This window comes from Silurus aristotelis (assembly GCF_946808225.1).
Source record: "Silurus aristotelis genome assembly, chromosome: 14".
NCBI classification, from domain to species: domain Eukaryota; kingdom Metazoa; phylum Chordata; class Actinopteri; order Siluriformes; family Siluridae; genus Silurus; species Silurus aristotelis.
The window spans coordinates 15,770,889-15,798,537 of NC_139587.1; the positions used below are offsets into that span (position 1 = coordinate 15,770,889).

General features: G+C 36.7%; 2 protein-coding genes across 6 annotated transcripts in view; one reads left to right on the plus strand and one right to left on the minus strand.

Annotated features, from left to right (window-relative positions):
• Positions 1-10,180, minus strand: part of phf6 (PHD finger protein 6) — a 10,943-nt gene extending 763 nt beyond the window's left edge. Inside the window, exons 1-10 of one of the 4 annotated variants that reach the window (XM_083561722.1) lie at positions 9,989-10,178; positions 7,870-8,064; positions 7,542-7,643; positions 6,173-6,306; positions 6,035-6,081; positions 5,701-5,864; positions 5,385-5,528; positions 5,079-5,183; positions 1,264-1,397; positions 48-180 (exon numbers count right to left, since the gene is read on the minus strand). In XM_083561722.1, the coding sequence (XP_083417848.1) occupies positions 48-180; positions 1,264-1,397; positions 5,079-5,183; positions 5,385-5,528; positions 5,701-5,864; positions 6,035-6,081; positions 6,173-6,306; positions 7,542-7,643; positions 7,870-8,001 (1,095 nt within the window). In that variant the 5' untranslated portion in view covers positions 8,002-8,064; positions 9,989-10,178. Of the gene's footprint in view, positions 1-47; positions 181-1,263; positions 1,398-5,078; positions 5,184-5,384; positions 5,529-5,700; positions 5,865-6,034; positions 6,082-6,172; positions 6,307-7,541; positions 7,644-7,869; positions 8,065-9,784 lie in introns of all 4 variants that reach the window. The other 3 variants (XM_083561723.1, XM_083561725.1, XM_083561724.1) reach the window with 3 other exon arrangements.
• Positions 10,181-13,110: 2,930 nt separating this feature from the next.
• cab39l1 (calcium binding protein 39, like 1) lies at positions 13,111-26,529 on the plus strand. 2 transcript variants are annotated; one of them, XM_083561727.1, is made up of 9 exons: positions 13,111-13,387; positions 18,388-18,552; positions 18,717-18,881; positions 19,096-19,214; positions 20,339-20,507; positions 20,588-20,647; positions 20,733-20,798; positions 21,212-21,355; positions 24,173-26,529. In XM_083561727.1, exons 2-9 carry the CDS (start codon positions 18,436-18,438, stop codon positions 24,362-24,364), a joined length of 1,032 nt encoding a protein of 343 aa, XP_083417853.1. In that variant the 5' UTR covers positions 13,111-13,387; positions 18,388-18,435; the 3' UTR covers positions 24,365-26,529. The 2 variants fall into 2 exon arrangements, with proteins under 2 accessions (XP_083417853.1, XP_083417852.1); XM_083561726.1 differs by having other exon boundaries at positions 13,111-13,385; positions 18,385-18,552.
• Positions 26,530-27,649: the final 1,120 nt, after the last annotated feature.

A 27,649-nucleotide genomic window follows, 5' to 3' on the forward strand; every position in this document is an offset into this window, starting at 1 on the left:
ACAAAAGTCCCATATTAAAAATGAAAATTTCATTTCCAGAAACATACCTAGTTGCCATTCACTTGAGATGAGGGAGGACTTCCCCCCCTGTTATTGGCAGCCCTCTCTCTACTGCGACTCTCCCTCTCCTCATCCTCTTCATCACGCTCCTCATTTCCACTGTGATTCTTACAGTACAATCTATTGTATAAATTTGCAAGTTATCAGTGTATGCATTAATTAATGGGCACAGCATATACCCATGAAATATGGTCTATAAATATAGACACCAAAAAGTCTGCTTTTCTTTTACCGTTATATAGTATATTGGAGTTGAAACTAAATTAATATTAACATGAAATTAATACAATTGGCTTTAATTGGAGTGTCCCCTCCTTTTTAAAGGCCCAACGGTAATGGAACTGGCTGCTTAGCTATTGTTCATTTTCTCTTATTATTTCACTTTAGAGAAGCAGAAAACAGTCTAAAAACAGGCCACCATCAAGCTGAATAATCATTTAAAAAAAAAGACAACAGAGACCTAGCAATTAGACAAGGGTATGGAGGAGAAAGGAACTGCTCGTGATTTGAAGCACATCACCACATCTTATGTGGGCATGTGTGGCTGTGAATAAAATATTTCTCTTGTATTTATTAATGTCAAAATGTACTAAGGAGGAATTTTGGAGTATGTAGGGCTATATCATCTGTTTAGACCCCCCCCCCCCAAAAAAAAAAAATAATAATTATATATATATATATATATATATATATATATATATATATATATAATTTGGGTGGACTTCATGAAGGCAAAGGACTAAATTGTTCTTCAATTGCCTTGTGTATCACCTGACCTGAATCAAACAGAGCATGCATTTCACTTGCTAAAGCAAAAACGCCCCATGAATAAACAGGAACTGAAGACATCTGCAGTTACAACCCGGCAGAGCATCACCAGGGCATAAACTCTCAAACCCCAGGAAGTCATTGACTGCAACGGATTTGCTATAAACTTTTAAAATGAAAATGTTATTAACTATTAGTTTATCTAAACCCTTGGATGTAAACACCCTCGAATTAAAACCTGAAAGGCTGCTCAATTGGATCCTATGCATTATTTAATTTCAACTCTAATATACTAGAGAAAACAGCAGAAACAACAATAACTTTGAACATGCAAATATTTATGGACCTGGCTGTACCATATGCTCGAGGCACTATGAACACTATGATAAACAATCCCTCAAATCATTTTTATTTATAAATAAATAAAATACTTACTTGTAAATGCCCCTGGCCATGTTCTCTATGTATTTGGCCTTGTCTTGCAGGCCGCAGTGGTAGTGGTAGGTTTTCACACATGCTTTTATCTCGCATCCAATGGTAGCCCCGAGCTGACCACACAGGGTGCATTTCTATAACACAAATACATCATGTCAACATTCTCACAAACGGAACAAATTAAACAGTGAGTCAGTTATTAACATGCATGTACGTTATGTAGACGCATCACTAAACCCCTGTATAACTGAGGATGTTTAAACAGAAAAAAAAAAAGACTTTTAAATAAAACTTATTTTTATATTAAAATGTTTAATAGACCAACTAATTTTTATAGATATGCATTATATAATGGGACTCACACTGTTGTAACCTCATCCATGACCTATTTAACACAATATTTACACAATTCCTATTGTAAAAATTTGATGTTTATGTCCTTATGCGATAGCTGTGTCAAGTTTGATTATTTTGCACATTCACTAATTAGTATGTGCATGTGCATTTTAACTGCTTATATGTTATTTGCTTTATGGTTATATGTTATTTGCTAATATTTATGAGCATTCCTACACTAATATAATAACCTAAATTAATAAATAATTTAAAAAATTTGCCCCCTTCCTGATTTTTTTTTTTTATGTTTCAGATCATCAAACTAATTTAAATATTAGTAAAACACAACAACTTGTGTTTTTATTATTGAGGGAAAACAAAATCCAAAACTACATGGCCCTGTGTGAAAAACTGTTAAAACTGTGGTTTATCACACCTGAGTTAAATTTCTCTTGCCACACCCAGGCCTGATTCCTGCCACACCTGTTCAAAACCAAGAAATCTCTTAAATAGGACCTGCCTGACAAAGTAAAGTAAAGTAGACCAGACAACCTCAAAAGCTAGACATCATGCTGAGATCTAAGGAAATACAGAAACAAATGAAAAAAGAAAGTAATTGAGATCTATCAGTCTGGAAAAGATTATAAAACATTTGGAAATCACAGCGACAACTCATCCAAAAGGTCACAAAAGACCCCACAACAACATCCAAAGAACTGCAGGCCTCACTTGCCTCAGTTAAGATCAGTATTCATGACTCCACCATAAGAAAGGGACTGGGCAGAAACGGTGTGCATAGCAGAGTTCCAAGACGAAAACCACTGCTGAGCAAAAAGAACATAAAGGCTCGTCTCAGTTTTGCCAGAAAACATCTTGATGATCCCCAAGACTTTTGGGAAAATACTCTGTGGACTGACGAGACAAACGTGTCCCCCCATTACGTCCGGCGTAAAAGTAACACCGCATTTCAGAAAAAGATCCTCATACCTACAGTAAAATATGGTGGTGGTAGTGTGATGGTCTGGGGCTGTTTTGCTGCTTCAGGACCTGGAAGACTTGCTGTGATTAATGGAACCATGAATTCTGCTGTTTACCAAAAAATCCTGAAGGAGAATGTCTGGCCATCTGTTCGTGACCTCAAGCTGAAGTAAACTTGGGTACTGCAGCTGGACAATGATCCAAAACACATCAGCAAGTCCACCTCTGAATGGCTGAAGAAAAACAAAATGAAGACTTTGGAGTGGCCTAGTCAAAGTCCTGACCTGAATCCTATTGAGATGCTGTGGCATGACCTTAAAAAGGCGGTTCATGCTTCAAAACCCTCCAATGTGGCTGAATTACAACAATTCTGCATCAATGAGTGACCAAAATTCCTCCACAGCGCTGTAACAGACTCATTGCAAGTTATCGCAAACGCTTGACTGCAGTTGTGGCTGCTAAGAGTGTCCCAACCAGTTATTAGGTTTAGGGGCAAACACTTTCACACAGGCCATGTAGTTTTGGATTTTGTTTTCCCTTAATTAATAATTAAATTAGTTTGATGATCTGAAACATTTAAGTGTGACAAACATGCAAAAAAATAAGAAATCGGGACGGGGCAAACACTTTTTCACACCACTGTAGTTGAAATCTGGGTTCCCTGAAAAAAACATTACGTGGTGGATGGCAAGTTTGTTTAGTTTCCACCTTGCACTTTGAGCTCAGTGTCACTGTGGCTACTCGATCCGTACCGGAAACACAATATGTACTGCGCATGTGCGTAAAATCTTTTTTGTTGTTGTTCTGTGCATACGCTGTCAGTTTCCTAACATCTGCAACATTTTTGTCTCAGAATATGGATTCTTTTGTGTTTTATGAACAGCTTCAAGACTTTCTCTTAAAATAATAAATTATTCTGCATATCAATGGAAGGAATTCTTTTTTTTTAATTCATATACGAATTGTGTTTCTTAAATGCGACAACTGTTAAAAGTATGCTGAAATAAGTAGAACAATAAGTTTCACATATCTTTAGAAAATTACATATTAAATGTAACACACACATTTAAACCAAACTAAAAGAAAATGATGTTCACAAATGTTAATAAAAACAAATGACGTAAATAAAAACAAGCAAATATATTTAGCATTTCTTTCCCCTAATTGTACTGTCACTTATTTATTTCCCACATTCATTTACCATCAAGGTATGATAATGTTCAATATGCACTTTGCCATACTAATTTCTGCACAGTTACACCATTACTAATCTGGCATACTACTGACTACAGCCCTGAATTCCGTCAATCTGCTGTGACTTTGCACTGACCGCTGTGAAATTAATTTACAGTGGATGGCAATGCAGCACAACCCAACCCACAACATGCAGGTAGCTTTCTGTTGTTCCAGTTTTTCCAAAGTCCAAAATATTGAATCCAGCAGCTTTTAAGTTAAAAAGAACCTACTGAGTCACAGACAGAAATACATTATTCATACTGAATATTAAAAATGTTTACCTTTTAAATCTTTTGAGACACCTAAAATAGATTATCAAATTCCCAAAACAGATTTTTTTCACATTTCTCCAATTACGTCATCTAAAATGAGACTGGGGAAATTTCGCTGGGAACGTTCTGATATTCAAAATAGTCTTAGTCTACCGGGCCGCTGAAGGCTCAGATTTTCTATCTGTATTCTCTGTCACAGAAGCCTCTTCCCCTTTAAATCATTTAAGAAAGATTTCGGAAAGGGATATGGGCCAATAATTTACTGTTGACGAATGGCTCTCTATATGTAAGGAGGTTTTCATAAATCAACCTTAAGCTTTGTGCACGAGCAACACTTTAAATTCATATACAGAATATATCGTTCCCCAGTACGCCTCCATAAAATGTACCCAAATGTATATCAGATGTGTTTTAAAAGTAAATCTGAAATAGGAACGTTAATGCATTTATTTTGGGACTGTACAAACATTAAACCCTATTGGCATGAGGTACATGAAATGGTTCAGAAAACGCTGGCTAGAAAATTCACTCTGTCTCCAAATATATATTTACTAAATTGCAAAACGTCATTAGATTTCTCTACTGACTCACTCTTTATTAAATGTCATTACTTATTTAGCAAATAAATGTATACTTATTCTATGGTCATCACCACAGGTACAAACCTTAAAGATGTGTTTAGCACAAGTTCCTAATCTTCTCCCTTTGGAAAAATGTACACATGACTTGCAGAACAATTTCGATTTATTCTGGCAGATATGGGCCCCTTTGTGGGATTTTCCTGCACAAGCAAGACCCTAGCCCTGACTTATGTTCTTTTTTCACCCTTTGCTTTTCCACGGTCACTTTCTCATATTAAAAATACATTATTGGTATATTGTTAATAATATGCTTGAGTGCATGCAGTGTGTGTTGACTGATCGGCTCTGTTGTTGTTTTGTTTAAATTTTAGTAGAAAATCAATAAAACTATAATAAAAAATAAAATGTTTACCATTCTTTTTCCTCTCTTTATTTCCTGAATGACTGTTTTAATGTCAAAGTTACCAAATTCTGCACGTGATGTGGTAGTGAGTTGGACAGTCCCTGAAGAGAAAAGCTGCCAAAAGAGAGGAAAATGTTTTCATTCAGTTTAACTGTAAAAGCTAATTATTTTCTTTCAATCTTGTGACAGATTAGGATAATGCTTTAATTAATAGTAATTACTTTCCATCTCTTAGACATAATTTGTAACATTATTTATTAGAATACTGTTATGTTTATCTGAAGAGGGAAATACAGTCCCCGACATGAAACTCACCATGCATTTATAGTGGGCGGCAACCTTTTTGGCATTATCACAATGGAGAACACCGCGAGTCTGATTCTCCTCGTCACCAGCGTGGCAGAATCCACAGCGTAGACCCGACTCACTGGGGCTGCCCCTCAAAGGGGACCGGTCCCGCTACAACCACAACCATTACCCATTAGAACGTAAAACATTGCCATTTTACACGTACACACATCAAATTATTATCCAGCCAAATCGGGTCATGACAAGACAGTACATTACCATATGCTTAAAATTCTAAACATTCTAAAATTAGCTTCACACAAACTAAAAGTCAAGCTCCTACATTTGAAGAGCTCTCCATTTCATCTGCGCCTTGTGAAGAAGTTGAACGAGCATCTTCTGACTGGCCACGAGGTACACCTCTGATTCGGCTCTTTTCAAATCTGCCACGTCCTCTGCTCCGGGGTGGGGATGAATCTGAATCGTTGACTGCGACTCCTTGATCCTCTGGTAGTGCACACAATGACAAATATATTTAGCACAAACAAAATGATGGTAGCATTTACTTTGATGCAGTTCACACCAAATATTTTTCTATAATCCTATATTCAAATGAGAACATCTTAAGTGTGTAATATACAATATTAAAGTATCAGTCATCAAATTAAAGTTATTACCATCACTGGCATCTTGGGAGGCATCACGATGTTTACGACAGTATACACTGAATAAGACAAATAAAAAGGCGTTCAGCTGTATGGTTTTTGGGACACTTTTTTTCTTTTCTTTTACATTCACATTATATAATTTCATACAGGTAGATGCCTTGTGAGGGGTTTTCCTTGATCTGGGCTTTGTCCCACAGGGCACAGTAGTAATGATATGTCCTCCGGCATGTTTTAACATCACAACCTATGGTAGCCCCTGGCCGGTGGCAGGATGAGCACATCTATTTAAACAGTCATAGAAAATCAGAAAGAACAATTACCACACCATACTGCACATGGACACTTTAAGGACAATCACACACTAAATCACTTCAATTTGTACTGTCAATATCTGCCATATGCATCCATCCCTAGATTCATGTACATACATAATTTCTATAGTTTATACTTTGTATCTATGTCAGATGGTTGTATAAAGCATTTCACTGAATGTCGTATTCTGTAAGTATGTGTATGTGACAAATAGAATTTGAAATATGAATACATTAATTTGTTTGTAGGCTTTTTTATCAAAAGCAAGTAAGAATTATGGCAGAATCAAATGCAAATGCTATTAAGTAAGTAATCATCCAATTCATCCAGTGGTGTTGGAGGCTTTTCTAATTAAAAAGACAGTCCAAACAACAGGTTTCACCTCATATATATAGAGAGAAAACAAGAAGGATTTTCCCCTTTTAAAAACACTTTTTTTTTTTTTTTTTTACCCTATTTACCAGAAATGCCAATTATAAAGCATCCACATATACAAACCATCTATACAAATCTATATAAAAAAAAAAGTTAAATTACTAATCAATAAATACATTTTTTTAAACTTTTGCATGACTGCACTGGATTTACAATTGTGAAATATTGATTAAGATACCTCTATTACATTAAAAGGTCTTTTCTTGTGCATCAGTCAACCCGTGCATTGTCAAAAACAATGGATTCAATTTCACAAACCCTCTTCAATTCAGTAAAACCCATTACACATAAGAAACCCAAAAAAAGGACATATAAAAAGTAACTAATCTTTGTACTTAGCGTTAAAAAAAAAAAAAAAAAACTTCATATTTTACACATTAATAATAAGATAATAATAAGATATAAATCAGATCTTAAATTTCATCCAGAAGTAAAAGCTCACCCAGTAAATGAGGATTCATAATCTTCACTAAAATTTTACACAATTCCTTGCATTTGCAACTATCATTTTATTTGAAACCTGAAACCACACAAACACCGAAAAACAGTGTAAATGTGAATCTTATAGCTTAAATTGATGCTGGCCTGTGTAGCTTCCTTTCAAACAATTTCTATATCAGGGTGGTTCTATTTTTAACTCCATTCTTCAGTTATTTCTGCCAGTTACATTTCTTAAAAAAAAAAAAAAAAAAAAACAACTTCATGATAAATATGTCTAATAATGGCAACAAAAAAGCCACTTTCTTTAATACACATGCTAGCCACTTACCAATTTATTTCCTCTTTTGATCTCTTTCTTTACATCCTCAACAGAAAATCCCCCAATGTTTTCACTGTCTGAGTGAGATGTTACTAGGGCAGATGAGAAAAGCTGCAAAAAATAATAATAAAAAAATAATACAAATTTTCTTTTTCTTTATAGCATACAGTGAAAGTGTGCAATTACATTAAAAAAAATATTTTCCAGATTATTTTACTTCACACTTAAACCATTGTTTAATTTTGTTAAATCACATTTACATGAAATACAAGTTTTTTTTGTTTTTTTTGTGCAGCTGAACATATCCGATTTCATAGCTTGTAGATTATCCACTGACCATGCATTTGTGGTGAGCCGCCACCTTCTGGTTGTCTGATACCAGGAGCTGACCGCACTCTTTCTCTCGATTCGTTCTACAGAAGGCACATTTTCGCAGACGAGCCGATGCTCCTTTCCTTTGCCCCGACATGGCTAGCTTTTTTACTCTTGGGTTGATTTCTCTAATTAGCAAGGATGCTCGCAGTAAACAGACCTGTCCAGACAGGGAATGGAAGGTTATTATCCTAATTATCTTCTTATTTAAATAGGTGATTAAATTCAAATGATCTAGTGATCTTAAATACTCATAACTAATTACATATTGGCAGTTAGCCCAAGAGGCAGGGTTAGCTTATTTTATTTAAACAAATGTGATTAGACCTTAAAGTAAAAGGTTTGCATGAAATCACAATAATTAAAAAGATAGAATAACACTACGTTTGTAACCAAACATGCCAAAGGGTAACACTTCATCAGATGCAAGGTGTGCATCGTAGTAAGGTGTAAAATTGTGGCACGCATATTCATATTAAAGGGTTTCTTAGATAAAAATGTAGGGTCCAAAATAATTGGAGACATCTTTTCCTGACTTCTTATATGCACTCTCACTTGAAGTTGAAAGAGCCATTTATAAGCCCATGCACACTACAATGCTTTGATCATAGATCCCTAACAGGATTATTGAATAAAGCATATTATAAGAGTGCACAGTATTGTACAATGTAGTAACTTTGAAGAAAGATCTAACAGCAGCTTCATTCTGACCATGTGAATATTATAACCTAAACCTCTTCAAAATTAAAAAAAGGGGATTTCTGTAGAAGATTCGTGTTTTAGGGTTATAAAACAGTTTGGTTTTTTTGCATATTTACAATGAAAATAGTTGAGATATGATCATTTTAAGTTAAAAAATATTACCAATAAATCTCTCCTAAGGATAAAATGGGTACCCAGTAGGCCTGTTTACTACACAGGCTCTTTCTGCAAGAAGCTCTGGGCCCGTGTGATAATATTTATACCTGTAATTTATCGAAATGTTGTAATTTTTCACACACGTAATGTTTTTACGTGCAGTTTTAATCCTATATAAACCCATAGCGGAAGCTGAAATGATGAAACCGCTTCAGCAACAAGAAAACGCGCGAAAGTGAAACCGAATCGACCGACACTCAAGTCAACCCATTAAAACATCCCGACAACGTGAAATGTTCAAATGTACAAACAAATTTTATTCATTTAAATATCGTTTTTCCCTACACAAAACATGTGTGTAAAGAGTGGCGCAGCTAGTTAGCTCACTTTGAAACTCAAAGGCAGGACGTCGCTAAACCCTTCACCCAACCACTGTGTAAAATGTGCCGCTGCGTCCAGCTGACCCCGAGTATGTCTTCCCGCTTTCTGTGGAAACGTAAAAACTCGGCGTTCTTCCTTTTCAATTGAAACATATCGAGCTTTGTTTTGTACTATAATTTCTCGGCTGGTTTTTTTTTTTTTAGCGCTAGCAGGCCTTGTGCCATGATTGAGCTCGGAAACGCGGCGCAGCAGCACCAACCCAGAAACACAAGCCAACGTGCCCCCCAAGTCCCCGAGTAGTACACATCCAAGAACAAGATCTCCAGCTCTCAATGAAAAGTCGAACAGAAAGCACCCCAGACCCGTGTACTTTAGTGGCGTTTAAGGTGTGGAAAGCCTAGGCCCAAACCATAAAACCTGTCATGACGCTTTTAAACGAAACAATTCCCAGTTCATTGTATTTCAACAGTTTCTTTGAGACTGATGCGAATTTCCAACAGAAAGTCACCCAATAGAAAAGATAAGCAGCAGCCTTTATATATTACACACATATACACACACACACACACACACACAAACACTCCGCTAAGGCCCAAGTTTCATGTGGCAAATCAAAATCCGAAACATTCACGTTAACTTACTTTTGATATGTAGTAAACACCAGATACGGAACATCATCACGTTTGGTAGTGTTTAAGTCAATTCACCCCGTGTCCCATGTTCACTCGGCCATAAGCGTTACATCAATCCGAGCGCGGAGAGAAGAACAACATTACTGCTCCTCTCGCAATCACATCAGCATTCTGTAATCAGAGCTCGTCAATGTTATAGAAATATCTCCTTACCGCTGATCCGTCTCGATCACGCTACTCTGGGATGGATGGGCAGCAGAAGGTTGGTGTCGTAAAGCTCTTCCGTCTACTGAGTGTTGAACGGCTCCAGGTCGGTTCCAGCCATTGCGGAGTGTTCAGGTTACGTTACATTGGCTACCGCAAAGGATCACGTTTGTACGCCACGCCCTCTACAGCCGACCGCGTCTCATTGCATTCAAATTCGACTTATTTATGTTCCCTTCACCAAGAGTCAAACCTACAATAATACCAGAGGAATTTAGACTGAATATGTGTTTTGATAAAATAAACAAACAAACTAAATCATAAGTGTATATGAATGTTTGGTAACAATGTCTGAAACAAGTAGTGTGTTTAAATGTTCAAACCATCCACTGCATCTCTTCCAATCCTCCAAGGACTGGGTGCCAATATTATTAGATTATCTATTTTCCTTTCAGGCAAATTGCTTTTTCATAAGTTGTTAAAAACTTTTTTTGTGATCACCCCCTACCGAATGCCACAGAAAGTCAGTGGCTCCTCCGTGGGTATTGTTGAGAACAAAAAATTCCTTGGTGTTCACCTGGTGGAGAACCTCACCTGGTCCTGCAACACCAGCTCCATAACAAAGAAAGATCAGCAGTTTCTCAGCTTCTTTTATATAGCACACTGCATCTGAAAGACCAACAGCATTATGGCTGATCATACACACACTTCACACACTCTTCACACAATCTTCACACTCCTACCACCTAAAATGACAATAACTGACTGAAATGACAATAAAAGACTACTTGATTTGACGTAACCTGAAAAACTGATGGGCAGTTTGTCTGGATGTCTAATAAAACAAATCAAACATGATCAAAAAAGTGCACCTTATGCAGAAATAATTGCTATTAACTCAATCTTCTTATTGACAAATGTATGAATACACAAAGGAATTTCAGAAAATAGAATTTTAATGTACAATCTTACAAATAAACTTTTACAGACTTTTATTTAAAACTCTTAAACTCTGACACCCTTCAAGCACCTAGGCAAATACTATATTGTAAAATTATATTCTAAACATACAGACTTGAGAAGAATTGATAAAAAAAAAAAAAAAAAGAAATATAAAAAAAAAAAAACATTTCCCCCAAACATTCAAGTTTTGCATTTTGTTGATATTTTGTTCTGCAGTCAAACAATGCTAATGACCCCTGCTCATGTCCCATCCACCTGAACAGTTAATACGTTTTTGAGGTAAAATATTCTGATTAATTTACCTCATCTCCTAGGGTTGTTATGTAACATATGTATGCCACCTATGCATGTGGACATGCCATGATCTGCTAAATTCAATTACTACTTCAATGCACTTTATGTAGTCGTATAAACTGTGCTGTTGAATTATTATATATTGCACCATAGTCCTGTGGAAATAGCATTATGTTCCAATAGAGTTAAGCTATGATTGTAAAGTAAAACAGGAAAGACGGTTTCACATGGCTGCCAAGGAAACTGAGAATCACCTGGATAATTTGTCACAATATCACCACAAATTCACTAGATATGTGGCTTTAGGGGCTTGTCATGTCTTTTCATCATGACAAATAAATATTTGTTGTATTAATTGCTGACATCCAGTCCATATGACAATATCAGACTTTTGATAGAGGTTCTGTCACAACCATTTACACTTGCGGCATTTGGCAGACTTACAACTGAGCAGGTTTTTTAGGGCTTTGCTCAAGGGCCCAGCAGTGGCAGCTTGGTGGTGGGATTTGAACCTGTGATCTTCTGAGCCAAAGCCCAATGCCTTAACCACTGAGCTACCACTGAGCTACCACAACCACTACCAAGGTTTTTTTACTAAGATGATCCATAAAAAGACTACTTTTAGCTGGCATCTTCCATTAAATCATGCGGACGGCCTGAACCCCACAGGTGTAGTTGTGTGTAGAACCCCACTGTGTTTGTGCAATGTGACTAGAATCAGAAAGAGAAGTTGAAATACTCATAGTGATTGTGTAGCCAGCCATGAGCCATATGCTCTGACCTAGTGGATTGTTCAGCTCAAGACATTTTTCAGTTGAAGGTGGGACAGTCAGGCGTCAACTAAACAAGTTCGTCTATGCCCTGCTTTACCACTCACCCAGGATTATACACATACATAGACTCAACAGTCTGTCCACCGCACCACTGTACTCTTCAGGGAAAGTGCCGTCCAGCATACTGCATTGATAGTTCTGAGCAGTCTGAACAGACCAGCATGTGGTAGTGTTTCAGAACCAGTAAGATGAATTTAAGAGCTAGAAAGACCATCTTGTAAGAGGACAGGGTAGTGAGCATTCTCTATGAATCTAGTTTTACATCACCATGAAACAAGTATGGACGAAGTTCACAAGTGGCCGGTTACGTATTGGGACCACATATGAGCCACTCATATATAAGTGTGATATTTAAGTATATAAGTAAGGCTTTTTCCTTATTCATCACTCACCTTTAAAGGTGATAGAGCTTCCTTCATGCTTATTGATTAAACATGTAGGGCTAGAGAAAGACCAAAACGTAGGACTAGAATTGAAATATCTCTTCTTGAAAGGAAAACTTCAAAACCATTCGTTCTCCAGGATGATGGGAGGAAGAATATGCATTATGCAGTTCCACTGACATGGTAACATCTGATAACAGTGAAACAGAAATATAAGAGGGCTATGCCACTATTTTGAGGCGAACAATTATGTAGTATTGGAGTCTGTCATTAATTGTTTATTGATTATTACTTAATCATTTTGTGACAGGTGGAAGCTGAAAGGCGAAAAATAACTAATGCAACATAATTAACAAATTTTTTTTAGTTAAATAGAAAAAAAAAACAACTGTTTGAGAAGTGTGCAAAAATATTTATTACAATTACTGTCGCTTTTTGTATGCGCATAGCGTTGTTGGTCAGCTTCAACAAATTGGTGATTTGTACCAAAATACATTTTGGGGAATATAACATTATTTTATATGTAATAAACATGCTTGTTTGCGTGTTGTGTGTTTCAATCGATGAAATCTATTTTTCACCAAAATCAACGACATTATGGGGAGGGGGTTAATAATATGGTCCCATTGGTCAGAAATAATGTCAATCACGAGCGGTGGGCGGGTCTTCGCGCACTCGCCAACTTCCCTGATAGAGTAGTTCCTCCGTGAAGCGCTCTGGTGAGCAATTGGAGATAAAACGGGTAACAATAAATCTGACAAAGTTCTCCAGCGCTCACAAACCATTGCTGGGGGAGTGAATAGCATGTACAAACTTGTTTAAATTCAAGTTTCGGATTTCTTGAGCTACTTATAGACTTTTTAATTTTGTATTCCCCCCTGCTAACTTTCGTCCTGAGTGATTTTCAAAGTCTCCGTTTGAGCAGTGAATGTGGTGAGTATTCATCCCTCACTTCCTAAACTGGCTCTTGTTCACTCTATTTCACGTGGCTTTTCAAGCTAAATTCATCCTAACCTGTCCTTTCAGTCTATATTTCTATTTAAAGTTAGCCTGGGTAACTGCGCTTCATATCAGCTGCGTTCGCTGGCTGTCATTGAAAAAAGTTCAGCGTTTGCACACCGCTCATAGCAGTGTAATAAGAAAACCACGGATAAACTCGAGCACTTCCCCGCAAACCCTGCCGCTTTAAACACGTGTACGTTTAGAAATATTCCACGTTCTCCAGGCTTAGTAAATTAGCATTTTGTTTTAGAGACAATAGCCTAGCCTAGCCTGCTAATGAAAGACAGGAAATCGACTTGTAACACAGAGGGCTAACGCTAGCTAGCGAAGTAAAAAAAAAAACCCACTGTAAAATGTGCTGGAGTTCTATCACACGGGGGTTTGAGGTCTTTCTAAAGAGACATAGCTTTCGATTATTACCCCTTTTAGTGATTTTTTTTCGAGTTGGTCGATACCTGCTTGTTCTGTCAATCATTTGACTTGGTGGTGGCGATCGATAGCTTTTAAACATCAGCTTGCTTTTCTAGCAGCTTAGCCAATTCGGCTAACTGAAGCTGTCTTGTTTAGTGGCTCATCATCATCATCTCCTCATGTCTTATTGATTTATAATGCATGTTACACTATTTTCCGTAGTACTGAAAGCGTCCCAGCAATGCCATATAACATTATAACACTGGCAGCACAAACTGCTTAAAAAAAGTGACTAATTATGAATCAAACAAACGCCACCTGGAAATATTAAATATCCTACGTTGTGTTTGTTATTAGATCTCCGGTTGGAAGGATAAAAAAAAAGGGATCTTTCACCTTTAAAGTCTAATTTTTAACCTGAATAAATGAACGTGGTTCCCTATTTCTATACACCTTTCATAGTCACTGTCGTTTTCATCGAGAAGGCTGCATTGTTGCAGGTAAAGGTGAAGAATGCTAGAAATGTAGGGGAAGAGGTACTATTTGACTGTATTCATAAAAATAAAAACTCTTCTTAGATCCATAATTTAACGCTTATTATATTCCTGTATATTGAGTGTATATGTTTGCCAAATCCAATTCAGCTATCCAAGTGGAATAAGTAAGAACTTTGAATTTCAGGGGTTTTGTTTCGTGTTTTATTCGCTTAGTTGAAAATCTGTTGTGTTGTTTTTTGTTGTTGTTGTCTGACAGACACTTCGTAGACTGAATTCTAGATAACGATAGGAACTTGTAGATGTAACTTATTGAAAAACTGCGAAAAAAGACAACAGCTGAATAACTAAATGTGGGTTGTCAGCAATTTTTGCCTGGCTCTCAAAGCTGTTAGTCAAATTTATGTTTGAGTTAAAATTGGCGTTCTGTAAACTGTAGGGCAAAAAATATAAATAAAAAGGGCTGTGAATATTCTACCAATCAGGACGAGAAGGCGTCTCTACCAGCCTGTCAGTTCCCCTCTGTGCACTGCCATTCACGTGTTGTTGCTCATGCAGCCCACATGTGTGTGTTTAGGAGGTGTGGTTTTGAGTAAAAACTGAAGAGAGACCTTTATCAGACGTGGCAGATGAATAGAGACAGGCCACTGCTTGAAACATGAATGGGGGCTGTGTGTAGAGGGGGCCATGCCTGTGTTTTAGGAAATCCTGCCTGTCAATAAAAGAGCCAATCAATTTATTAGTCAAAATAGATTGGTCACTTTGTTACAATTCAGATATATGGGTATGCTGGTTTCTACAACTGCCCTGACTGGTCCTCACAAATTTTATACATTTTTTGTATATATTTTATATAAATTTTCTATCTCTATCAATATCAGCCATACATTGTAACTGATTTGTTGATGCAACATGAAAAAGGTAATAGAGAAGACAGTGTGGTGTCATTTTTAAAGGTTAAATGGATATTATTCTTAAAAAATGCAGAATAGCCACATTTGAACTCTGTGTTTAGTTTGTAGTATATTAATGTGTAAAATCTCTTGTCTCAAAAGAAAAATAAAAGGGTTGTTTTAGAGGTGTCTCAATCTGTTAAGAGTAGTGAGTGGTGTTAGAAGAGAAGAAGAAAAGGTATCTACCTGCTCATTTCCAGGCTATTAAAGGTGTACTGTGCTTGCCTGAGTTTATAAAGCTGTGCAGGTCCAGAACATATTTTTGAAAGTACTGTTATTTGTTCTCATAAGTAATACGGCAGAGTGTTACAAGTGGATTGTGAATATAAAAGAACACACGTCTATAAAGCGCTTCTTATACTATGCCAGTTACCCCAAGTTTACTTGGCCTGACTATCACTGGCTTTAAATTTTACATTTTCAGGTGTTCTGGGGCAGTACAGTAAAGTAGCTATAATGGCTCAAGCAGTGAGAAACTCTTGACAATCTTAACATAAGTCTGCCAAATGCACTCACAAATGAAGGTTGTCTCTGGGTATAAAAGTACAAGCATTTTGATTTCAATCGGTCCAGAAGAAAAGGACTTTTGCTCCCTGCTGTCGGGAATTGATGTGTGAACTGTCCGGTATTTACAGACCCTTCCTGAAAAGCCTTGTCCCCATCTCCATTGTGTTCTCAATTTCAATGAGAGAATACAGCTGGAAATATTATACATCCTCTACTCATCTTAATGTAATTTCTTATTTTTCTGTCATTTAAGTTTTATATGATCAAATCTTTTACTAAGATATTTGTAATTACCTCCCTGACACAAATGCATCTCATTTTGAGATATTTAATCCTGGTGTGATTATACTTTGCATACTATTTTCCCCTTTTACTACACTACAGAAATACTTCAAACAGCTTTTAATTCTGTTTACTACTAATTGTTTCTCTTCAACTCATAATCTTTGCAACATTAGGATCATTTTAAGCATTTTTACTCTCCTTCAAACTATGAATTATTTAAAAAATTTTTTATCTTGAAATGACTTTTTTTTAAGAATAATTCCTGCAAAAAAAGAGGTACATGTTGAAGCTGACTTTTGGGGCCCAAATGTTTTCCTATGAAGGGACAAAAATCCAGCTTCATTGAGAGCCAAAGCTTGTTTATGATTTCATAATGTTTCAAAATAAATCAATTCGGAAACATTACTTTGCAATCTGCTTAAATAATGCAGTTATATTTGTAAAGTTTTTTTTTTTAGTTCAATAAAAAGCATAGTACAATGAAAACATAAAAGCAATCCTGATACTACAATAGTGTTTAATGACTAATACAGCCATATGTTTGTGATATCAGTGACCTCTAATGACAGACATGAAGCTAGTCCTTATTTCTCAAAAGTTTTTCCAAATTGAGTTACAGCTGACCTACAGACAATTCAGGATATTATTTAGATGAGTCAATTAGTTTTCTTCTAAGGTTCATCAGACTAAAAGTCTACCCCCTAAGGTAGGTACTGACAGAGTTATTGCAGCTTAAAATAAAAAATATTACATTCAATGTTACAATAAATATATACAAAAATATACAATAAAGATCTGTGTCAATGGCTTTATTTAGTTTTTTTTTTTCTCCCCTTAAATATGGCATATCGAAACTAATCACAGGCCACTAAAGGTGAAATGTGGCCCATGGGCACTAGTTTGGGTATCAATGATTAAGAAATATACCAGAGTATTGTCAAGATGATTGCCAGTTGGTTGGGCGACTGGATATCTGAGTAATTTAAAACTCCAAGCTGGTACAGTATAATGAACTGTTTAAAGAAGAACTTTGAAAAAAGAACTTGTATATCTAAATGTAAATCACATGGGTATCTCTGATGTGGGTAATTTCTGATCGACTGCGAGATTCCTCGCATTCAATTTCAAATGTAGCCTACCCATTTGTGCTGCAGTCGAAGAATAACCTGTTGATGTCATTTGTGATGTCTGTGCACCAATTGTTACTAACTTTGAATAACAAATTGATGATCCAGAAAGGCTTTGCCCAGTCACAGAACAACAAAAATCCTGACGTAATGGGAGACTGCAACTCGTTTGCCTTATATGGTCCCACATTCTACAATGTGGTAACAACTTAATTGATTTATTTGTTTAATAAAAAAAAAAGATGATCAGTTACCTTATTTTAGTGATTATTGACTATTACTTTGCATGGTCTAGGGCAGAGATGCCCAAACTAGGGCCTGCATGCCAAAATTGGTTTGTGGTGACCTATGACTTGGTTCTCCATGCCATATTTGAAAAGTGGGCGGTAAAATAGGCAATAATTGGCATTCGGAAAACCTTTTGAAAAATTATGACCGGCTTCATGTCTCTCTTTAGATGTCTTTAAATAGCCGTATTAGGTTTTGAACTGTTGTTTAAATTGTAAAAAAAATAAATAAAACTGCATTAGTTAAGCAGATTAAAGAGTAATGTTTTCCATTTATTTATTTATGTATGTATTTATTGATTATGAAATCATTAATGAAAGGAATCATGGGAACTTTAAATATGTTTGATATAATGCAACATTTATTTTTGGCCCACAGTTTTTAGCCCTTCACTGGAAAAAAGTTTGCATCTCTGGTCTAGATCATACTGTTTATCAGTGAATAAGAACCATCATATAATTACTGCTCAACAGGCATTACATGAGTGGTGGGTTTTCTCAAGGCAGCAGTGACATTGGCTACACAATTTAATGTTCATCATCTGTTCTGTTTTCGAGTTAATTACAGTGTGGTTTTTGCTTGCAATTATATCTACCAATAACGTTGGGTCTTAAAATTGTAAAATGGCCACAACATTTATTGAAATATTGAATTCATCTCATTACTTGTTTGTTTGTTAAGAATTAATGTCTAATCAGTGGCATTTCTACCATTGTATGACACACAGCAGGGCTGACTATTTGTACATAACTTTTTATGCACTTTTGCATGTACTTGACATGTGACATTGTGGATTGGTTTTATTGTTCATAATTATTTTGTACCATATCACAACAGACTTTGTATTTGTTGTTTCCTTTGCAAGGTAAAAAGTTTTTTTGCTTCATCCATAACCGAGCACACTATCTAAAACAACATGCCATTCCCTTTTGGGAAGTCTCAGAAGAGTCCAGCAGAGATTGTGAAGAATCTCAAGGAAAATGTGGCATGCTTAGAGAAGCTGGAAACATCGGACAACAAGAAGAGTGAAAAGGTAAACAGTTGGCGTGTAAATAAAATATATTGTGTGTGTTGAATGGCCAAGCGGACTGATTGTGGTAATAAAAAGAATTCTGTTAATCTGCTTGTAATTACATCGGTTGTTGGTGCAAGCCTTAGCAGTGACGATATTCAGGGTGATGATGGTTTTTCCAACAGGTTGCTGAAGAAGTTTCAAAGAATCTAGCCTCATTGAAAGAGGTGCTGTGTGGTACTGGAGACAAGGAGCCTCAAACAGAAGCAGTGGCTCAACTGGCACAGGAGCTTTACAACACCAACCTGTTCATCGCCCTCATAGCCAACCTGCAGAGGATCGACTTTGAGGTGACTTCAGTTTGGATTTATTATTATTATTTTTGCAGCATTAATCATATTACCTGTCTGTTATCATAAAGGGGTCTAGATTGGGATATAGATTTCGATATTATGACATGGTCAAGACATCTCAATGGTTTCACTTAATAATTAACATTATTCATGCATATTGTCGTATTTGTGTTTTTTTTCACTCAACTGGACTTTGTTTTGCTCCTCTCAGGGGAAGAAGGATGTGGTTCATCTGTTTAGCAACATAGTGCGGCGTCAGATTGGCACCCGCACACCCACAGTTGAGTACATTTCCTCCCACTCCCAGATCCTCTTCATGCTGCTGAAAGGGTGAGTTTTCCAGGCCTCAGGGCACAATCATGATCAACCGTTTTCCCCCCAAAAAAGCATTGATTTATGCTGTAATTTCCTGTTGCTATTACTGATGTGCTATAGTCAACTTTGTTATAGCTGCAGAGTCTGAATTGACCACTTCTGTTTGGAGCACTGCAAGCAGTGCACATATATTTTTAGTCTGTAATTGATGGCTAATACATTTATTGCTTAAGTATCTTACATGTTTAGTTGATAATTGTGAACAAAAAACCTTGCCTTTCAGGTAGAGTTTAGCCCTTACTGTTAACCTAATTTGATTTCCTTTGAGGTTTTCGCTGTCTGAGTGTCTCTTCATTGACTGAGAAGGGCCTGCTGGTTACGTGAGCTAGCTATTCATGCGTGTATTAGTTAAGTTATGCTCACAGGATTGTGCATTTAGCATTATGCAGGCAAATCCAGCTGTTTATTAGCAGCATCTTAAAATAATGCAGTGCCTGCCTACTCCAACCGTAATAGTAAATAGAGTTAAGTTATATAGTGTTCAAGAATATATAGTCTAAAATATACTTTGTAGTTGTTTCCCAATAACTGTTTAATTTGATTATTGATTGAGAAACTAATAAAGAAATCCTAGTTGCCATTAAGACAATGTAACTATGTATGGCTTAGTAGATTTCTATATGCCACTTGTACACAGTTTATAGTATACTTTGTCATGGTTTAGGCATGGTCCCATGAGATAGGATAATGTAAATATTGCCTTTGTATCACTTACATTTTAGACTCATCTGGAGCTAGGTAGGTTTGAGGGCCTAGTAAAGGTAAGTAGTAAAGAACCTAAATACATTTTAAGGTCATGCGATGCCCAAGCACAATATATGGCCACATAACCACAAGCAACATAAATTAAGGGATTGAATAGATTCCCCTCCCATAATACTTGAGCTCTTGGGTATTTAGCTTTTTTTTCAGTGTGTAAAATCCTTTAAAACTTACATTAAGGTTTGAAATGTCATAATTGCTAAATGAAACACTTTGTTTTTAATATCTTTTTATTATTATTTTTGTGCTGGACAATAGATATCCTTTAGTGATCTGATGTTCTTCAGTGGTGGGCATGTATTCTCTGATAATTACAGCTATGAAACTCCAGAAGTGGCTCTGAACTGCGGCATGATGTTGAGAGAGTGTCTCCGTCACGAGCCCTTGGCTCGCACTGTTCTCTTCTCCGAGGACTTCTTTTGCTTTTTCCACTTTGTGGAACTCTCCACTTTCGACATTGCCTCTGATGCCTTTGCGTCATTTAAAGTGAGTTATTTTATACAGTTTGCCTGTTTAATTGACTTGATCCATCCAACTAACACATTGCATGGATTGCTTATTTTCAGGATCTTCTCACACGACACAAAATCATGTGTGCGGATTTCTTGGAGACGAATTATGACCGAGTAAGCATCACCTTTTTTCAAAGCTTGACAGAAATACAGCTGTGCCTCTGTTCAAACCGAAATATTTTGTCAAATTTTATTATAGGTATTTACAGAGTACGAAAAGCTGCTCCATTCTGATAATTACGTCACCAAACGGCAGTCTTTGAAGGTGAGAGGATTATCCAAGCACTTTGTCGCATGTTAACCGTGACCCTGAGATCTTCACCTTTTTGAACAGATATGCATCATATAATTATTATAATAATTATTATTAGGACGACATTATAATGTCGGCCTGCGTTATTTGAAACCGAGATGGTCACATAGCATTTACGATGCATATATGGACCGCGCTAGCATTGTGACTGGATCTTGCTGTAAATAATTAAACATATGCCAATTTATAGACAGACAGCAACTGAACAAATATTTACTTATAGTATAGACATATACTGCATGCATTGTCTTTGGAAATTGCGAACCCACAGAAACAAAATATTTGTAAATAATAGGCCTAATATATGATTTTACGATTGCTTGAAAACGCTCCCTTGATGACACTTTCTATATTATGTCCCACAGCTTTTGGGAGAACTGTTGCTGGATAGACACAACTTTACAGTCATGACCAAATACATCAGTCGAGCCGAAAACCTGAAACTGATGATGAACATGTTGAGAGACAACAGCCGCAACATCCAGTTTGAAGCTTTTCATGTCTTTAAGGTTTGTTTTTGTTCACACCCTGTCTATGCTGTCGCTGGCTAGAGGGACATTTGTTTATGGTGCAACACAATGACTCAAAATCCATTTTTAAATTAGTCCAATTTGTTTTGTTATGGTGTTTATAAATAGGCTGAACTTCCTACTGACAAACATCTCGAAATAAGCTTGAAAGAATTAGGGGAACACTTCATTAGATCTCAATGAACAAAACGTTCCGGTTGAAAACTTTTACTTACATACAGTGTGTACCTGGGAAGAACAATATGATTTGATAGTGGTCAATAGTAACCAAAATTTAAATTACATTCTGATCCAACTTACAGGAATTTCATGATGGCAACACATAATGCAAGTCATGTGTGAGGCCCCCAAATGTCTGTGTCCACTCATTGCAATGTCTAGACATTGTTCTTATCAAATAGTATCCTGCGGAATCTCTTCCCGAACCCGGATCAAGGCATTAGTGAGCTCTTGGATAGTCTGTGGTGCTACTTGACCACTTTGGATACCTGATACATGACATCCCACATGTTCTCAGTTGAATACAGGCCTGAGGAATATGAGGACCAGTCAATAACATCAATGCCTTTGTCGTCCAGAAAGGCCAGGTAAAGACATGCACTAGGAGGAACCGAGGACCCAATGCACCAGCATAAGGTCTGACAGTGGCTCTGGGGTTTTACTTCTAGGATAATATTCCTCCCCAGACCATCACTAAAACACACCAGTAACCTGCTTGAGGTTGTTTTGTAGGGCTCTAGCAGTACTCCTCTTGTTTCTCCTTGCGTCATGGAGCACATAATGGTGCTGCTGCTTGGTTGTTGTCCTTCTGCGTCCATGTGCAGTTGTCCTCGTGTCCTCGTCCTCGTCTTTCTGTATCTCCTCTATGCTCTAGAAACTGTGCAGGGAGGCACACTAACCTCCTTGCGACAGCACATATAGATGTGCCATCTTGGAGGATGTGGACTACATGTGCGAGACAAAGCAGTCAAGAAAGAGCAAGTCTTTGGCAACCACCAATAGTCTATGGCAACCACCATTTTTGGGGGTTGTCTTGCTGTTGCTCTCCAGTGCACTTTTAACACTTGTTTACACCAAAGCCGGTAAAAGTGATAAAACTGAAACTGATGCTTCCTAACTGGACAGATTGAGATCCCTGAACTTTAATCGACTTAGTGTTATACTCAGTGATTTATGAGCATTGTAGTGTAGTTTAAATGTAACTTGTACATATTATTATTTACTGCACATCTGCCATTAAATGGTTTGCATTATGTGATGACAATGTTATCATAATATCAAAATGTACCAAAACTAATATGAGGTGCAGTATTAAGATTCCTGATAGCAGATAATAAAATTACTAATACTACTTATGAAAAAAGATAGCTAAAAGCAGCAGAATGTTTAAATACACATAGCAGTCACTGAAAACAGCCAAAATGCAGATTATTATATACATATGATGATAAGGAAGAAAATAAATAATTCAAACCTGTTTTCATTGAATATGTGAAATAAAATTATCAATGTTATTATTATTGTAAATAGTATTATTGGTGAAAGGTTGTTGGTCAGATTTAAGCCAACCTCTAGTAAAGCAATATTGCCTTTACTGCATATTAACACGTGTGTGAGATTCGGCTGTAGGCTTTAAGCTGCAGACCGAGCGGCACAGGTAACTAGCAGTATTCAGTAGAACAGCCTGACTGCATTTTGTTTTTTTTAATCGAACAATATCCTAAAGAAGTCAATCTCAATGATAGCCTGTCTAGTTGGCTCATTAGGTTACAATTATTTGTACATTCTCATTAAACTCTTCAATGTCTTTAATGGCTGTATAGGCTTCCATGGGAATGTTGCTAGACTTTTGTATTTCATGTGGCATACACTGGCAAATAGCACAATGTCCCAGTATGGTTGTCATAGAAATATTTGAAAAAATATAAACACAATCAGAACTTCACTCATTCAAATCATATTAGAGAACCAACTCTAAAAAAAAAAAAAAAAATTTGAATAAATAAAAGATCCTCACGATCAGTAACTTTTAAACTGAAACAGTTGCTTCCCATCCTCCACTCAGTCATTATCACCACCTTCACCTCACAATTTGGTAGTGCATATCTTCTTCTTCTTCTTCTTCTTCTGGCTTTTCCCATTAGGGGTCGCCACAGCAGATCATCTGTCTCCATACCCCCCTGTCCTCTACATCTGCCTCTTTCAACCCAACTACCTACGTGTCTTCCCTCACCACATCCATAAACCTTCCCCTTTTCCTTATTCCTGGTGGCTCCATCCTCAGCATTCTTCTACCGATATACCCGATGTCCCTTCTCTGAACATGTCCAAACCATCTCAATCTCGCCTCCCTCACCTTGTCTCCTAAACATCCTACATGCGCTGTCCTTCTAATAAACTCGTTTCTGAATCCTGTCTATTCTCGTCACTCCCAACGAAACCTCAACATCTTTATTGGTAGTGCATATCAATTACCTCATTTGAGTAGCCACTTGCAGCCCTGTTTGATTGTGACTAACCCCATCCCTCAGCAGAAACAACCAAGTTAAAATTGCTGCTTGGTACTCTATCTGTCCATTTCGTTAATGTTTCTAATGTTAAGAGGTCATCGCTTGAATCTCTTTTGAACTCGTTATGGTATGGCCCTAAAAGATGGTGACATGGACCTCCAAGAAGAAAATGGTCAATGAAAGTCACATTAAAAAGCAGTAATAGAATGTAGGGTCATCTTGGGTGGTGCTATCTCTTATTTTGACTTGGCCTCAAATGTAAACAAGCTTTTTGTGTGCCTATCAGGTGTTCGTGGCAAACCCAAATAAGACCCAACCTGTTTTGGATATCCTGTTGAAGAACCAGTCCAAACTGGTGGAGTTCCTGAGCCAATTCCAAACGGACCGCTCAGAGGATGAGCAATTCTGCGATGAAAAGAACTATCTCATCAAGCAGATACGAGATCTCAAGAGGCCCGCACCACCGGAAGAAGCATGAAGGACAAAAATACAACAGTGAACAGTTGGGGTGGTGATGTTTTGTGCAGTTGAGGAAATAACAAAAGAAATAATGACAGGTTTCTCAGATCCATTTTTTTTTTTTTGTGCAGCTGATCACCAAAATGTAGTCAATATGAGCTCACTCAGTTTTTCCCCCTTTTGCTTAAGAACAAGTTTGAATTTTCTGTGTGAAAAGCAAGAGGGACCCAAGCACTCTGTTTACTCCAAAGCTTTTTTTCCCCCATGTGAGATTATTTTCTGGTTTGTTTTGAGTCTTCTAATTTTCTGACATTACTCTCTGCAGCTTCTAAATGTGAACAGTTTATTTTAACTATGGTGTGAAATCAGTTATAATAATTACTCATTCAGTTTTTTTATTAAATGAAGCAGGAAGTGAAGCAGGAAAGTCGTTTTACACAGGGATTTCTACAACATTTCAAGTCTTAGGAAGGCTCTTAAAGCGGATTTAGAGGTGCATTAAAAAGAAATGTTAACAAAGCATTTGGAGTGAAGGTGTATATCACAATGTCATGAATTTAAAAAGTAAAGCAAACTTTTTAATGCCAAACTTAACGTAATAATTAAATCAAATTCCCTTCTCCCTAGAAGCCACTAGGGAATTTTTTTTATTTTATATATATATTTTTTTGATATTCCAAAAGAGAATTTCCAGCAAAACTGCCAATAATTCAGAATTGCAGACTTTACAGGTTTACAGTCTCATTACTGTGCTCAAGTTTCTGAGTCGTTGGATAATTTAAAGAGCATTGATTGGTTGAGACACTCTAATAGCATTGTCTTTATACTATTATTTTAGTGTAAATTGTTCAGCATGGTTTTTTAACTGGATGCAGATCTATTTAAGTTGGGGATTTTACAAAATATTGTTACATTTATTAGCTGTGAAACTATGGGCTTGCAAATTTTACTGATGTACACAAAACGTGGAACATTAATCTCTCAATAATGATGAATACAGATCCATTCGATGCTTTTTAGGTGCTGCGTTTTGACTTTCAGCCTACGCACATGAACCTAGAAGCATTTTGAAAAAGATTCCTCCAACACCCAAACAAACAAACATTTAACACCATTTTCCTACCATCCTCTGTACTGTCAACCTTGAACGAGTCAAAACTGTGGTAATGTATTGTATCTTATGATTGTATTTTTAGCTTCAAATCTATTCAGTACTTTTCTGTACATCTTGGTCATTGGAAGGTCATTTTTGGAAATGTAAAACAGGATTCTACTGAAAAGCCTTCATCGAATTAGTGCGCAAGTTCAACCTTTTAGTCAACGTACTTTGTTTGCACAAATTCCTTTATATACCTCACAAGTTTTGAGTTGCTTAAGTGCTATGTACTTAAGAGTCCCTCCCCCTGACCATGTTAAGTTTCCATGGCAGAAATGTCAGTTATGCAAGGAAAAAAAAGCTTAAAATCTTAAAACAATTTTTGCCCCTTCAGTTGCTGAACAGGATTCGACAAGGGAAAACATTAACTGTGATATTTTCTGGTATGGTACTCTTGAATGTGTGCTGAAATATTCTTACTTTCTTAGTGTATGTGGATGTTTTAGGTCTGTGGGTTAATGGAGTAATAATGCCTTTAACATAAGCTTGATAGTGCCAAGACACGCAGATGTGTACAGCTTAATAAGACTACAGGGCTTAATACATGCTTTTTTTTTTTTTTTTTTTTTTTGCATTTTTTTGCATTTGTTACATGATGCAAATTGTGACCGTCATCCCACCAGGATAAGCCTTTCTGTACTGAGTCAGATAGTTTGCCCTATAAAGTTCAAAAGACAAATGCAGGAACTTTGGGTCGAAATGAATTCACCTTTTCAAATTGTTTGGTGCAGTTTTGGACAGGATTCAAACATCTGTCTTTGTCACCAGGTTTTAATCAGCTGACATGCATGTTGATGAGGGTGATTGAAAAATACAATGTCCACTGCTTCTAAATTATTGTTTGGGTTTTTTTTTTTTTTGTTTGCTTCAGAATTTGGCTTTAAATATATATTTTACTCCCCTTTTTGTTCCTTGTATGTTTTCTGTCATCTGTTCCACTTTATAAGGATTCTACATGTACATAAAAGATTTATTTTATGAAGCAAGTGTGAGGACATATTGGAAATAAAATTAAATAAACAACTGTGCATGGGGCATTTATTTTATTTTTTATTTAATGCTCCAGTTTAAAGAGGCTGTTGCTAAAGTTCTGGTTAAGTTGTATACAGGTAGTGCTTGCACTTTTCTCTCAAAAGCTTTTCTATTTTTTTCTTTCTTTTTTTTTTTTCTTTTTTTTTTTTAAATATAAAGTAAGCCAAAAAAACCTAACCTGGTACAGAAGAAATGTCCATTTTTGGGGGGTTAGGGAAACACAACTACAATACATGGATTGAGTAAATACATACTGCCTCAGTGTTCTTTGCTCTCAGTCCCACTGGACCAAATTTTATACAGTTTAGGTTTTCCCAAGATTTTTCGTAGACCTGTTTCAGTCCTTTAAGTGTCTAAGCAGTGGAAATACGACATGTTGTAGTGATGTGGCTTAAAATGAACACTGGACTTGCTTGTCCTTTACTGAGACACCAGCTATTAAAATGCTGGCATAGGTGTTCTGGAGCCATGAATTCTGCTTGTGCCTCCTCCACCTTCCTCTGCTGCTTCACCACAAATAAATTATTTGCCAAAGGTCCAGAATATGTTATGACTTTTAAAAATGCAGTCATTTTATGCCAGAATTAAAACAAACCGTAAAATCACTGTGTTACAGTGAGGAAAATAAGTATTCGAACACCCTGCTATTTTGCAAGTTCTCCCACTTAGAAATCATGGAGGGGTCTGAAATTGTCATCGTAGCTGCATGTCCACTGTAAAAGACATAATCTGGAAAAAAAAATCCAGAAATCACAATATATGATTTTTAAACTATTTATTTGTATGATACAGCTGCAAATAAGTATTTGAACACCTGTCTATCAGCTAGAATTCTGACCCTCAAAGACCTGTTAGTCTGCCTTTAAAATGTCCACCTCCACTACATTTATTATCCTAAATTAGATGCACCTGTTTGAGGTTGTTAGCTGTATAAAGACACCTGTCCACCCCATACAATCAGTAAGAATCCAACTACTAACATGGCCAAGACCAAAGAGCTGTCCAAAGACACTAGAGACAAAATTGTACACCTTCACAAGGCTGGAAAGGGCTACGGGGAAATTGCCAAGCAGCTTGGTGAAAAAAAGGTCCACTGTTGGAGCAATCATTAGAAAA